The following is a 15,028-nucleotide window of genomic DNA, read 5'->3' as shown; positions in this document are numbered from 1 at the left end:
ACTCACCGTGTACAATACCACGGGATATCTGCCAGTGTATTATTAAATCACTCTACCTGTCACGTCCTCCCATTGAAACCTCTAATGTAAACAGTTCCTACGGACTTCTGCCCTGCTAAATGTGTCCATACTAACCCTGTGAAGTCTGTAGGTGACTCTGTAACACTGTGTCATGTTATCAGTGTGACCAATGTCTCTGCTCCAGTTCGAAGTCGTTTCAGGTCGGAGGTCGGATTTCCTGGAGGATTCTCCCGATTGGTTGACGTAACTTGAGCGTAAGATCAGTGGAAATTGTACAGAAGTTACGGCAGACGTTCAGGAGCAGCCCTGAGGAAATTCCCAGTGAGAGTCTCTGACTGGGGGTCAGGTCATTGAGTCCGGGGTGGGGGAGGGGGGTGAAATTGGCCTTGGGGGCAGTAGTGAACAATCGAGCAATAGTGAATCAGCTGCAGATATACATCCTGTCCAATTATCTTCACCATTGACTGAGAGATGTGTCAGTCAGTTCCCTGTAACTCTATCCTGAGAGATGTGTCAGTCAGTTCCCTGTAACTCTATCCTGAGAGATGTGTCAGTCAGTTCCCTGTAACCCTATCCTGAGAGATGTGTCAGTCAGTTCCCTGTAACTCTATCCTGAGAGATGTGTCAGTCAGTTCCCTGTAACTCTATCCTGAGAGATGTGTCAGTCAGTTCCCTGTAACCCTATCCTGAGAGATGTGTCAGTCAGTTCCCTGTAACCCTATCCTGAGAGATGTGTCAGTCAGTTCCCTGTCACCCTATCCTGAGAGATGTGTCAGTCAGTTCCCTGTAACTCTATCCTGAGAGATGTGTCAGTCAGTTCCCTGTAACTCTATCCTGAGAGATGTGTCAGTCAGTTCCCTGTAACTCTATCCTGAGAGATGTGTCAGTCAGTTCCCTGTAACTCTATCCTGAGAGATGTGTCTGTTTGTTCCCTGTAACTCTATTCTGAGAGATGTGTCAGTCAGTTCCCTGTAACCCTATCCTGAGAGATGTGTCAGTCAGTTCCCTGTCACCCTATCCTGAGAGATGTGTCAGTCAGTTCCCTGTAACTCTATCCTGAGAGATGTGTCAGTCAGTTCCCTGTAACTCTATCCTGAGAGATGTGTCTGTTCCCTGTAACTCTATCCTGAGAGATGTGTCAGTCAGTTCCCTGTAACTCTATCCTGAGAGATGTGTCTGTTTCCTGTGGGGTCTGTAGCCTTGGTTGCTGCCCACCTGGGAGAAGGTTCTCCGCAGATAAGAACCATGAGGAAGGCAAATGGAAACCTTCTCAGCTTCTCTTGCCTGGTGAGCAGTTCAAGAGCCTCCTGTGTGAGACTTGAGTTCGGAGCTGCCCTCGGGGCAGAACACCACAGACCGAAAGGGAATCATCCCGATTAATCCCCACTTCTGAATATTGATGACAGAAAAAAGTGCAGAAGAGGTAAAGGGAAAATAACAGTGCATCAAAAGCACTGCAGGGGGCAAAACTCCTTTGAGGAACTAATCCCTCGAAGGATGGCAATGCCCAGTTTACATGGTCGAGCAGCCACTGGGAAATCTCCGAACGTGGCACATTCCCATCCCTTGAGAAACATTCAGGACTTTCGAGACTCTCTCCCGTTTCTCAGGAGGACAAAGTGGCATCGAATGGAAGTCCTGGTTAAAGATGTCGCTCAGCCAGAATCCGGTGGGGACCGGGTGTGTAAAGGATTGGCCCCCTGCCCGATTTGACCTGCGCTCGTTCACCCCACACGATGGGTCCCAGCCCATCGACCGGGAGCTCAGCTCTGGAATTTACTGGGAATGGAAACACATCAATGATGGCAGGCTGCCTGTGTCCAAATACAGTACATCAGGACCTTGACCGACCAGTTCAGCCCCTGCTCCTGTGATGGGTTCACTCTGCACCTTTTCTGTTCCTTTTAAAACTCTTTATTTGTTGTGAAAGTCTTTGTGTGATTACAGTACAGCTTCCACATATTGTGATACATTACTCCCAATATACAATGAGAGTCTGACAGCCTCTCTGGAATTCCAGTCTCTTATCCGTGGGAAAGCCTGCGGTAGAAGACCACATCAGAGGACAACTGGGGACAGAGCCCGGCAATCGGGAAAGATCAGGGGTTGAAGGAAGGGAAAGTTGGACTGGCAATCGGGAGGGAGAGACGGAGAGATCGCGGGTTGAAAGGGGGTGGGATCAGGAGGGAGGAATTGGGGGGGAAGGGATTGGGGGGAAGGGAGCGGGAGAGAGGGATTGGGGGGAAGGGATCGGGAGGGAGAGACGGAGAGATCGCAGGTTGAAAGGGGGTGGGATCGGGAGGGAGGGATTGGGGGAAGGGATCGGGAGGGAGGAGGGATCGGGGTTTGAAGTGGGGGAGGGGGTCGTACCGGTAATAATGAGATGTCTCACCTCTCGAGAGCGGGACACAGGCTCACCACGCAACCCGCCGCTGTAAAAATGGCGGCCGGCGTGTATGCAGCGGGTTCGGGTCGCGTTTTGCAATCTTACATTTTTAACCCCCCCACCCCGGCCCTCTCCCGCCCATCGTGGGGGTTTAATATTGCCCCCATTCTCTCTGTACTCTGACTCATCAGTTTAGGAAGCTACAGTTTGAAATGACGCAGTTTGAGGGGAGCAGTATTTTTACCCTCATCGTGCGATCCAGGATAGAAATAAGGAAAGAGTTTCTCAGTGAATGTGTGAGTGAAAGTGTAGAGATTGGACATATCATCAGCATTGTAAAATGACACCTGTCCTCCCTCATAGTCCAGGTAAACTCCGATGGTCCTGAGTTTCACACTCAGGGTCAGTGGGACAAATGGGCTTTCAAGAGCTTCATATTCATTCCCATTACTCAGGAACACGGCCCAGTATCCACGTTTAGGCCCCAGTGATATCGTTCCCTTCCTGTTAACTGACTCTCTGGCCACACCCACGGCCCACTGAGTCTTGTCCCCGACCTCCACCTCCCAGTAATGTTTCCCTGATGTGAATCCCTGTGATCCCAGGACACAAGGACCTGAATCGAATCTCTCCGGGTTATCGGGAAGCTGTAATTCTCTGTCACCGAGTCTCACACTGGTCCAGTCCTCAGACAGGATGAGCGAACGATGAGCTGTGTTTGGGTCCAGGGTCAGTGAGGCTGGGACTGGGGAAATAAAAATGACATCATGTTAAATATTTTAGACAGAGGAAGATGGACGGACACAGGTTAATATCTGATATCTGGAAAACTGGGCTCGGCCCCCAGTCTATAATTTCTGTATCAGTAAATAGTGCAGACTGGGTACAGTGTACAGTTCGATATATTCCTGGACTCCAGTGTGTTCAGTGAACAGATATTACAGACTGGGTACAGTGTACAGTTCGATATATTCCTGGACTCCAGTATGTTCAGTGAACAGATATTACAGACTGGGTACAGTGTAGAGTTCGATATATTCCTGGACTCCAGTGTGTTCAGTGAACAGATATTACAGACCAGGCAGAGGAAAACAGTCAGCCAGGGGTCTCAGTCTGATCACTGTCCAGTGAACCCTGGGTCAGAGGGGTCTCAGTCTGATCACTGTCCAGTGAACCCTGGGTCAGAGGGGTCTCAGTCTGACCACTGTCCAGTGAACCCTGGGTCAGGGTGGTCTCAGTCTGACCACTGTCCAGTGAACCCTGGGTCAGAGGGTTCTCAGTCTGATCACTGTCCAGTGAACCCTGGGTCAGGGGGGTCTCAGTCTGATCACTGTCCAGTGAACCCTGGGTCAGGGGGGGTCTCAGTCTGATCACTGTCCAGTGAACCCTGGGTCAGGGGGGGTCTCAGTCTGATCACTGTCCAGTGAACCCTGGGTCAGGGGGGTCTCAGTCTGACCACTGTCTAGTGAAACCTGGGTCACGGGGTCTCAGTCTGATCACTGTCCAGTGAACCCTGGGTCAGGGGGGTCTCAGTCTGATCACTGTCCAGTGAACCCTGGGTCAGAGGGGTCTCAGTCTGATCACTGTCCAGTGAACCCTGGGTCAGAGGGTTCTCAGTCTGATCACTGTCCAGTGAACCCTGGGTCAGAGGGGTCTCAGTCTGATCACTGTCCAGTGAAACCTGGGTCACGGGGTCTCAGTCTGGTCACTGTCCAGTGAACCCTGGGTCTGGGGGGTCTCAGTCTGATCACTGTCCAGTGAACCCTGGGTCAGAGGGGTCTCAGTCTGATCACTGTCCAGTGAACCCTGGGTCAGGGGGGTCTCAGTCTGATCACTGTCCAGTGGACCCTGGGTCAGAGGGGTCTCAGTCTGATCACTGTCCAGTGAACCCTGGGTCAGAGGGGTCTCAGTCTGATCACTGTCCAGTGAACCCTGGGTCAGGGGTGTCTCAGTCTGATCACTGTCCAGTGGACCCTGGGTCAGAGGGGTCTCAGTCTGATCACTGTCCAGTGAACCCTGGGTCAGAGGGGTCTCAGTCTGATCACTGTCCAGTGAACCCTGGGTCAGAGGGGTCTCAGTCTGATCACTGTCCAGTGAGTCCTGGGTCAGGGGGTCTCAGTCTGATCACTGTCCAGTGAACCCTGGGTCAGGGGGGTCTCAGTCTGATCACTGTCCAGTAAACCCTGGGTCAGGGGGGTCTCAGTCTGATCACTGTCCAGTGAACCCTGGGTCAGAGGGGTCTCAGTCTGTTCACTGTCCAGTGAACCCTGGGTCAGGGGGGTCTCAGTCTGATCACTGTCCAGTGAACCCTGGGTCAGTGGGGTCTCAGTCTGATCACTGTCCAGTGAACCCTGGGTCAGGGGGGTCTCAGTCTGTTCACTGTCCAGTGAACCCTGGGTCAGGGGGGTCTCAGTCTGTTCACTGTCCAGTGAACCCTGGGTCAGGGGGGTCTCAGTCTGATCACTGTCCAGTGAACCCTGGGTCAGGGGGGGTCTCAGTCTGATCACTGTCCAGTGAACCCTGGGTCAGGGGGGGTCTCAGTCTGATCACTGTCCAGTGAACCCTGGGTCAGGGGGGTCTCAGTCTGACCACTGTCCAGTGAACCCTACTGGAAAGTGCGAGTGTCTGGATTCAAATGAGAAAATGTTCTGATTCTGTCTCTACTTGAATCGCTCAATCTGAGGTCACACAAAAAGAACGGCCCCTTGAGTGAGGTACCAGAGACTGCTGCCCCAGTGATCGGTACACAACAACAGTCAGTACATTCAGGAGAGGGAGAAGAGAGCAGGAAACTCTACAGAAAGTTCACCCAAACCTGTGGAGTCGTTTCATACCTGGAGAGATGATCTGTTTCATTTCCTTCCACACTGCGTAGAGTAAAGGGCCTCGAAACACGGCGTATTTCAGACTTGCAGATACCAGTATCTCTTCATCTTCATCTTCCTCTGATGATCTCTCTTGATCTCCACCTTCCTCTGACGATCTCTCTTGATCTTCACCTTCCTCTGACGATCTCTCTTGATCTTCCCCTCTCTCTGCACCTTCTCCTCCCTCCCCTTTGTCCAGGTCCCTGTTTGAATGGGATTGATTCACTCACTCACTGCTGGATACAATCTGTGATCACAGTGTAAGACCGAGTCTGGGTTTGGATTGGGTACTCACCTTTCTCTCAATCTTTTCAGTTCCTGCAGGACAGAGAATCAGAAACATTTTAATAAATATACCGTACTCTTTGGATTGTACATTTTAATAAATATACCGTATTATTTGGATCGTACATTTTAATCATAGAATCGTTACAGCACAGAAGGATGCCATTCGGCCCATCGAGCCCGTGCCGGCTCTTTGTAAGAACAATCCAGTTAGTCCCATTCACCCCACTCTTTCCCCATAGCCCTGCAATTTTTTTCCCCTTCAAGTATTTATCCAATTCCTTTTCGAAAGCCCACGATTGAATCTGCCTCCACCAACCTTTCAGGCAGCGCATTCCAAATCATGACTATTCGCTGTGTAAAAACATTTTTCCTCATGTCACCTTTAGTTCTTTTGCCAATCACTGAATCTGTGTCCTCTGGTTCTTGGCCCTTCGACCAATGGGAACAGTTTCTCTTATTTACTTTATCAAAATCCTTCATGATTTTGAACACTTCTATCAAATCTCCTCTCAACCTTCTCTGCTCTCAGGAGAACAACCCCAACTTCTCCAGTCTATCCAGGTAACTGAAGTCCCTCTCCCCTGGAACCATTGTAGTCAATCTTTTCTGTTCCCTCTCAAAGGCCTCACATCCTTCCTAAAGTGCGGTTCCCAGAATTGGACACAATACTCCAGTTGTGGCTGAAGCAGTGTTTTTTAAAGGTTCAACATGACCTCCTTACTTTTGTACTCTCTGCCTCTATTTATAAAGCCCAGGATCCTGCATGCTTTTTTAACCGCTTTCTCAACCTGTCCTGCCACCTTCAAAGATTTGGGCACATATAACCCCAGGTCTCTCTGTTCCTGCACCCCCTTTAGAATTGTACCATTTAGTTTATATTGCCTCTCCTCGTTCTTCCTGCCAAAATGTATCACTTCACACTTCTCTGCGTTAAATTTCATCTGACATGTGTCCGCCCATTCCACCAGCCTATCTATGTTCTCTTGAAGTCTATCACTATCCTCCTCACTGTTTATTACACTTCCAAGTTTTATGTCATCTGCAAATTTTGAAATTGTGCCCTGTACACCCAAGTCTAAGTATATATCAAAAAAAGCAATGGTCCTTGTACTGACCCCTGGGGAACACCACTGCACACCTTCATCCAGTCCGAAAAATAACCGTTCACCACTACTCTCTGTTTCCCGTCACTTTACAATTTCCTATCCATGCTGTCACTGCCCCTTTTATTCCATGGGCTTCAATTTTGCTGACAAGCCTATTATGTGGCACTTTATCAAACGCCTTTTGAAAGTCCATATATACATCAACCTTCTCTGTTACCTCATTAAAAAACTCAATCAAGTTAGTTAAACACGATTTGCCTTTAAGAAATCCGTGCTGGCTTTCCTTTATTAATCCACACTTGTCCAAGTAACTATTAATTTTGTCCCAGATTATCGTTTCTAAAAGCTTCCCCACCACCAAGGTTAAACTGACTGGCCTGTAGTTGTCGGGTTTATCCTTACACCCTTTTTTGAACAAGGGTGTAACATTTGCAGTTCTCCAGTCCTCTGGCACCACCCCCGTCTCGACGGATGTTTGGAAGATTTTGGCCAGTACCTCCGCAATTTCCACCCTTACTTCCCTCAGCAACCCAGGATGCATCCCATCCGGACCGGGTAACTCATCTCCTTTAAATACTTTCTCATGTGTCCTCTATCAATTTATAGCCCATCCAGTATCTCAACTACTTCCTCTTTTACTGTGACTTTGGCAGCATCTTCTTCCTTGGTAAAGACAGATGCAAATATTCATTTAGTACCTCAGCCATGCCCTCTGCCTCCATGTGTCCCTAATTGGCCCCACCACTCCTTTTTCTACCCATTTTCCAATATATGCCTATAGGAAATTTTTGGATTCCCTTTTACATTGGCCATCAGTCTATTCTCATACTCTCTCTTTGCCCCTCTTATTTCCTTTTGACTTCTCCTCTGTACTTTCTATATTCAGCCTGGTTCTCACTTGTATTATCAACCTGACATCTGTCAGACACCCTTTTTCTGCTTCATCTTACTCTCTATCTCTTTCGTCATCCAGGGAGCTCTGACTTCAGTTGCCCTAACTTTCCCCCTCGTGGGAATGTACCTCTACTGTACCCGAACCATCTCCTCTTTAAAGGCCACCCATTGTTCGATTACAGTTTTGCCTGACAATCTTTGATTCCAATTTACCCAGACCAGATCCGTTCTCAACCCACTGAAATTGGCCCTCCTCCAATTAAGTATTTTTACTCTAGTTTGCTCCTTGTCCTTTTCCATAACTAATCTAAACCTTATGATATTGTGATCATTGTTCCCTAAATGTTCCCCCACTGACACTTGCTCCACTTGACCCACCTCATTCTCCAGAACCAGATCCAGCAATGCCTCCTTCCTCGTTGGGCCGGAAACATACTGAGCAAGAAATTCCTCCCCCTCTTTGCCCTTTACACTATTACGATCCCAGTCTATATTGGGATAGTTGAAGTCCCCTATTATCACGACTCTACAGTTCTTGAACCTCTCTGTAATTTCCCTGCAAATTTGCTCCTCTAGACCCATCCTACTATTTGGTGGCCTATCGAATACACGCAGTAGTGCACTGGCACCTCTATTGTTTCTTAACTCTATCTAACCAAATAGAGTCTGTCCTTGGCCCCACAGGGACATCCTCTCTCTCCAGCACTGCAATATTCCCCTTCATCAACACTGCCACCAACACCACTATTTTCTTTCCTTCCCGATGTATAATCAGTTGTTTTAGTGAAATGTGATGTGATCTGGGGAGTTTTCACTGACGGGCTCCAGTGATGTGACACCGTGTCCGTTACCCCCTGGAATACACTGGACAGGGTCTCCTCTGCTGCTGAAGACTTTGAAGGTTCACTGAGCCTTTCCTTTTATTTATGGTCTATATTTTCCCAGTAACTCAGAGCTTGTCTCTGGTCTGTGCAGCCCTGAGCTGGGGACAGTGGTGTTACACCTAACCTCAGTATCCCTTCGATAGGGAGACAACAGCCTATGTACCAGCTCCTGGACACTTCCAGGCAGCTCTGGGGAAACATGCAGCTGTGGAGACATCAGACCAGAACAGGAATAGGTTCATTGTGATGCCCACACAGTCAAATAGCCTCCTGTTGCTCACTGTTTGTGTAATAGATGTGCAGCAGCCACAGAAATATACCCCAGCCTATCGCTGTTCCCAGGGCTAGTACCCATGAGACTGTACCCCAACATGTCTCTATTCTCAGGGCTAGTACCCATGGGACTGTACCCCAACATGTCTCTGTTCCCAGGGCTAGTACCCATGGGACTGTACCCCAACATTTCTCTGTTCCCAGGGCTCGTACCCATGGGACTGTACCCCAACATGTCTCTGTTCCCAGGGCTAGTACCCATGGGACTGTACCCCAACATGTCTCTGTTCTCAGGGCTAGTACCCATGGGACTGGACCCCAACATGTCTCTGTTCCCAGGGCTAGTACCCATGGGACTGTACCCCAACATGTCTCTGTTCCCAGGGCTAGTACCCATGGGACTGTACCCCAACATGTCTCTGTTCCCAGGGCTAGTACCCATGGGACTGTACCCCAACATGTCTCTGTTCCCAGGGCTAGTACCCATGGGACTGTACCCCAACATGAATCTGTTCTCAGGACAGAAGCAAAGTGGAGCAAACTATAGGGCCTAAACTCTCAAAACCTGAATGAAGAATCCTCAGTAACCTGTGGGAGATATTCAGATGGTGAGTTCATCGGATATTTACAGGTGAGGGAAGCCATTTGGCCCATCAATTCCTCCATCTAGAACGACTAAAGGTGCCCCCCTACATTGCATCATCTAATTGGTTCCTGTCCTAACGCTGCCCATTTGCTCATTACTGTTGTGTGAGAGGAACTTCCTGATATCAGTCCCGAAATTACATTTACACGTTTGACCCTGTGTCCCCTTGGCCGACTCCAACAATTAAAGTATGATTTTGATTTACCATTTCCATACTGTTTACTATCCCTTATACCGCGATAGAATCACCTCTCGGACACCTCGGGGATTATTTAGACTTTGGGCGATAATGTAGCACGGACGATATTGGCTCGGTCTCTCGTTAAACACCTCTCCCCATTTTTATTTCTATTGACTTCAAATCTGGAGAGATGTTTAATAGGTGACTGAGCTGATATCGGTCCTTTTACACTGTCGTCCAGTGTCAAAATTACACCACTCCTTTCCAGAGTGAAGTGTTCAAGTCTCTCCAGTCTGTCCCAATAACTGAGACCCTTGATACCAGGCCTCACTGCTCTCCTCTGCCCTGCCTTACTTCTCGGTGACCAGAACTAGGCACAGTATTATATCGAATTACATAGAATCTACACCACAGAAACAGGCCATTCGGCCCAACTGGTCCATGCCAGTGTTTATGCTCCACACAAGCCTCCTCCCACCCCTCTTCATCTAACCCTATCAACATATCCTTCTACTCCTTTCTCCCTCATGTGTTTATCCAGCTTCCCCTTGATTGTATCTGTGCGACTCACCTCAACCACTCCATGTGGTCGCGAGTTCCACATTCTAACCACTCTCTGGGGAGATAAGTTTCTCCTGAAATAGTGACTATATTACACTTATGGCCCCTAGTTTTGGACACCCCCACAAGTGGATACATATTCTCTATGTCTCCCCTATTAAACAATTTCATAATTTTTAAGATCTCGATCAGGTCATCCCTCAGCCTTCTCTTTTCGCCGAATCCCCCACCATCAACATCCTGGGGGTCACCATTGACCAGAAACTTAACTGGACCAGCCACATAATTACTGTGGCAACAAGAGCAGGTCAGAGGCTGGGTATTCTGCGACCAGTGACTCACTTCCTGACTCCCCAAAGCCTTTCCACCATCTACAAGCCACAAGTCAGGAGTGTGATGGAATACTCTCCACTTGCCTGGATGAGTGCAGCTCCAACAACACTCAAGAAGCTCGACACCATCCAGGACAAAGCATGATTGGCACCCCATCCACCACCCTAAACATTCACTCCCTTCACTACCGGTGCACAGTGTCTGCAGTGTGTACCATCCACAGGATGCACTGCAGCAACTCGCCAAGGCTTCGTCGACAGCACCTCCCAAACCCGCGACCTCTACCACCTCGAAGGACAAGGGCAGCAGGCACATGGGAACAACACAACCTGCACATTCCCCTCCAAGTCACACACCATCCCGACTTGGAAATATATCGCCGTTCCTTCATCGTCGCTGGGTCAAAATCCTGGAACTCCCTTCCTGACAGCACTGTGGGAGAACCTTCACCACAAGGACTGCAGCGGTTCAAGAAGGCGGCTCACCACCACCTTCTCAAGGGCAATTAGGGATGGGCAATAAATGCTGGCCTCGCCAGCGACGCCCACATCCCATGAACAAATAATAAAAATGAGCCCCAGCCTGTTCAATGTTTCCTGATAGTTATAACCTCTCAGTTCTGTTATCGTCCTTGTGATTCTTTTTTGTACCTTCTCCAGTCCCTCTATATCTTGTTTATGGAGACCACAACTGTTCACAGTAGTCTAATTGTGGTCTAACCAAGGTTTGATCCAGGTCTAACATAACCTCTCTGCTTTTGAATTCTATCCCTCCATTCAAAGTGGGGTCTGATCAGAGTAACTGCACAGTGTGATCACAACTTTCTCTGACCTGTATGGACGAGTCAGTCCATTGACTGCAAATGAAAATTGGGTGCAATGTAAAACAGGCTGTCGATTCGTTATCGCCTGTTTTGCACGACCGTCTTTGGCGAATTTATACCCTTCTGTGTCTCGACCCGCTGCCAACGACCTTCTGATCTACGACTTGTCTCGGCTGAATCTGCTTTCCTCCCTCCACCTATCTACTTTGAATGATTTCCGATTGCTGCCTCAATGTTCCCCACAAGTCTCTTTACCCCTCCTGCAGCCCATTTCTTCTGTAACAGTCCTTTTTTGGACATTGTCATCTGGTTCCAGTTATACAGGAAGATACTGTTATACCTGACAGGTTCAGACAGTCTCCTCCACAGTCAGAGCTCAAACTGGACTGATACCTGTTTGTCCTCAGTTATACTGCACGTTGTGCAATGTTGTGATGTGGTTTGAGCCCTATTATAATGTGCTGTTTCCACTTACACCAACAGGTTGGGGATTGGTTTATAAAGGATCACCTTGAGAAAAGAGATACTGTCTTGCTGCTCGATGTCTGCACAAAGGTTCAATATGTTCTCCTCAAGTGATCTCAGTTCCTCCTCAATTCTTTTCAAGTTCTTCTCCATTGGTCGCAGATCTTCCTCCTTTTGCCTCCTCAGCTCTTCCATTAAATGTTTCTCTTTGTCTTCAAGATATTGATGAATTTTGGCAAATTGTGCAGCGATGTCTTGCTCCAGGGATCCTGTGAGCTCCTAAGATGGTGAGAGAGATCATTTAAGCTGCAGGTTGTTAAAGGGCCGCAGTGTTTAAAGGTGACGTAAGTAGGACTTACATTCAGTTCTGAAATCTTCTCCTCCTGCCGCCGTTTTAATTCACTTTTACTTTTCTTTTCATCCTCCATGGAATCCAAGGACAATTTCAGCTGGTCCTAAAAATGGAATCAGATCTCATCATAATCCATTTCAATGTCAGCCATTGTATTCCAAAACAGTGGGGTCGGACGTTCAGGGAATATTACATGTGTTACTAGTGTGTACCCCTTTCTTTACAAGAGGCAGAGTGAAAAGTACCCAATCAAACCAGGCACAGCTTCAAACCAACAACTGGTTTATGTTATATTAAATATATGAAAGGGTTTGATAGGGTAGACGGAGAGAAAATGTTTCCACTTGTGGGGGAGACCAGAACTAGGGGCCATAAATATAAGATAGTCAGTAATTAATCTAATAAGGAATTCAGAACAAGCTTCTTTACCCAGAGAGTAGTTAGAATGTGGAACTCACTACCACAAGGAGTAGTTGAGGCGAATAGTACAGATACGTTTAAGGGGAAGCGAGATAATCACATGAGGGTGAAAGGGACACAAGGATGTGCTGATAAAGTTAGAAGAGGGGTGGGAAGAGGCTTGTGTGGAGCATAAATGCCGGCATGGACCTGTTGGGCCGAATGGCCTGTTTCTCTGCTGTACATTGTATGTAATTCCATGCAAGTCTATATGGCTTTCACACTGAAAACAATCAGTTCCCTCACTCCCCAGTTATTAAATACAATAAAGATACACACTCTTCAAACCTTCTCTCGCTAAGCTTTTCAAATGAGCTGGTCCAGACTTTGAATTTGTGGACAACGTCTCACTGCTGATGTGAGAACACAGCTCAGTCCCCCTGTCTGGGAGAGAGAGAGAGAGAGACTTATTTGTCACCTGCCGTAAGTCTATGAGATGGAGAATTCCGCCCACTGAACTGTCAATCAATGTTATGACCCCTGCCGTGGAACACCGACCCACTGATGAGGCAACAGCAGAGCGTTTATGTGTCGGTTTCAGCTAAGCCCCCTGCTGGGACAATGGAATGGGAGGATACCTGGATCCTCAGGTATTGCACAGACTGATCTTCACACAATGGCTCGTCATGCTTGACATTGTACACATTGACCCTCCAATTGTTCATTCACATTTTAAGTCACTGTGGTTGAGAATAATTCAAGGCTACTGGCTCATTGTAAACAAAATCATTGTGTGTGCAACCTTGGGAGTTCGTCCCTTATAAACTGAATCTAACATTGCAGAAATATTATATGTTAAAAAATCAGCGCAAACAACACTGGGACAAACCAAGTTCCTACAATGACATTTGTATTTTCAACAGACCAACCAGACCGAAAGTTACCTGAACAGTAATTCTCCAACATCCAACCCCCTGTCTCAGTTCACCGAGGGAGTTTTACCCTCTCCAGACCCAGAACAGAGACAATATACCCCATCCAACTCCCCACCCTCTCACACAGACACTGTACCCCATCCAACTCCCCACCCTTTCACACAGACACTGTACCCCATCCAACTCCCCACCCTCTCACACAGACACTGTACCCCATCCAACTCCCCACCCTCTCACACAGACACTGTACCCCATCCAACTCCCCACCCTCTCACACAGACACTGTACCCCATCCAACTCCCCACCCTCTCACACAGACACTGGACCCCATCCAACTCCCCACCCTTTCACACAGACACTGTACCCCATCCAACTCCCCACCCTCTCACACAGACACTGTACCCCATCCAACTCCCCACCCTCTCACACAGAGACTGTACCCCATCCAACTCCCCACCCTCTCACACAGACACTGGACCCCATCCAACTCCCCACCCTCTCACACACAGACACTGTACCCCATCCAACTCCCCACCCTTTCACACAGACACTGTACCCCATCCAACTCCCCACCCTCTCACACAGACACTGTACCCCATCCAACTCCCCACCCTTTCACACAGACACTGTACCCCATCCAACTCCCCACCCTCTCACACAGACACTGTACCCCATCCAACTCCCCACCCTCTCACACAGACACTGTACCCCATCCAACTCCCCACCCTCTCACACAGACACTCTCTCCCCCCGTGGCCCTGCCAAATCTTTCTGACACTCTCCCTATCAGTTCATGCTGGCACTTAACCAATATTTCTCTTATTGCGTTTCGTGGAGACGGGTCGCTCACTTAAACCCCTCACCTTGTACTTTTGAACTGCCCTCTGGACCGGCAGGAACCTGTGGTCTGAATGTGCGGGAGAATCTACACAACTGGCACAGATCAGGATCTCATCCTCCTCACAGAACAGCATCAGTTTCTCATTATGTTCCTCACAGTGAGACCGACCTTTCTCTGGGTTCGGGATCAGCTCTGGGTTCAGGTTCAGGTTCAGGTCTGGGTCTGGGTTGAGGTCCAGCTGCCGAGCTTTCTCGGAGAGATTGGCCAACACCCTGTTCCTGCCGTAGTTTCTCCGGGGGAAAACCACCCGACATTCCGGGCAGGACACGGTCTCCCCCTGCTTGTCCCAACACTTGTCGATACAGGATTTACAGAAGTTGTGATCACAGTCCAGCCGCACCGGCTCCACAAACAGAGAGAGGCAGACGGAGCAGGTTAAATCCTCACTCAGGGTTACGATCTGTTTGCTGGCGGCCATCTCAGTTCCTGCTCCTTATTCTGTCGCTCACTTTACTTTCAGTTTCATTTCCCTCAGTTTATTGTGAAACTCACTTCACAATCTGTCCTCTGAAAGGGACACTGTCAGCAAACAAAACTGTCTGGCAAATCTTTATTTCTTTGAATGTCAAACGTGCAAAACACAATGGCCCCAAAATTCCTGAGTCTGAGGGGGGAGGGCTGGAATTTGGACTGGGACCCTGTTCCTGCGAGGTCTCTTGTGCTGCACCCCTTCCATGGTGATATCACAAAGACTGGCAGGATCACATCTCCAC

General features: G+C 48.6%; 1 protein-coding gene across 1 annotated transcript; it reads right to left on the bottom strand.

Annotated features, from left to right (window-relative positions):
• Positions 1-1,912: 1,912 nt before the first annotated feature.
• On the bottom strand, positions 1,913-14,774 carry LOC137310538 (zinc-binding protein A33-like). Its single transcript, XM_067978305.1, is given in 7 exon segments — positions 1,913-2,666; positions 2,668-3,152; positions 5,242-5,477; positions 5,570-5,592; positions 11,774-12,007; positions 12,088-12,183; positions 14,278-14,774. Coding segments are annotated over 7 exon segments (1,602 nt in total). The 5' UTR covers positions 14,734-14,774; the 3' UTR covers positions 1,913-2,594.
• Positions 14,775-15,028: the final 254 nt, after the last annotated feature.

Source organism: Heptranchias perlo, unplaced genomic scaffold (genome assembly GCF_035084215.1).
Source record: "Heptranchias perlo isolate sHepPer1 unplaced genomic scaffold, sHepPer1.hap1 HAP1_SCAFFOLD_260, whole genome shotgun sequence".
In the NCBI taxonomy this organism is placed as follows: Eukaryota; Metazoa; Chordata; class Chondrichthyes; order Hexanchiformes; family Hexanchidae; genus Heptranchias; species Heptranchias perlo.
This window is presented reverse-complemented; position numbering and strand designations above follow the sequence as displayed.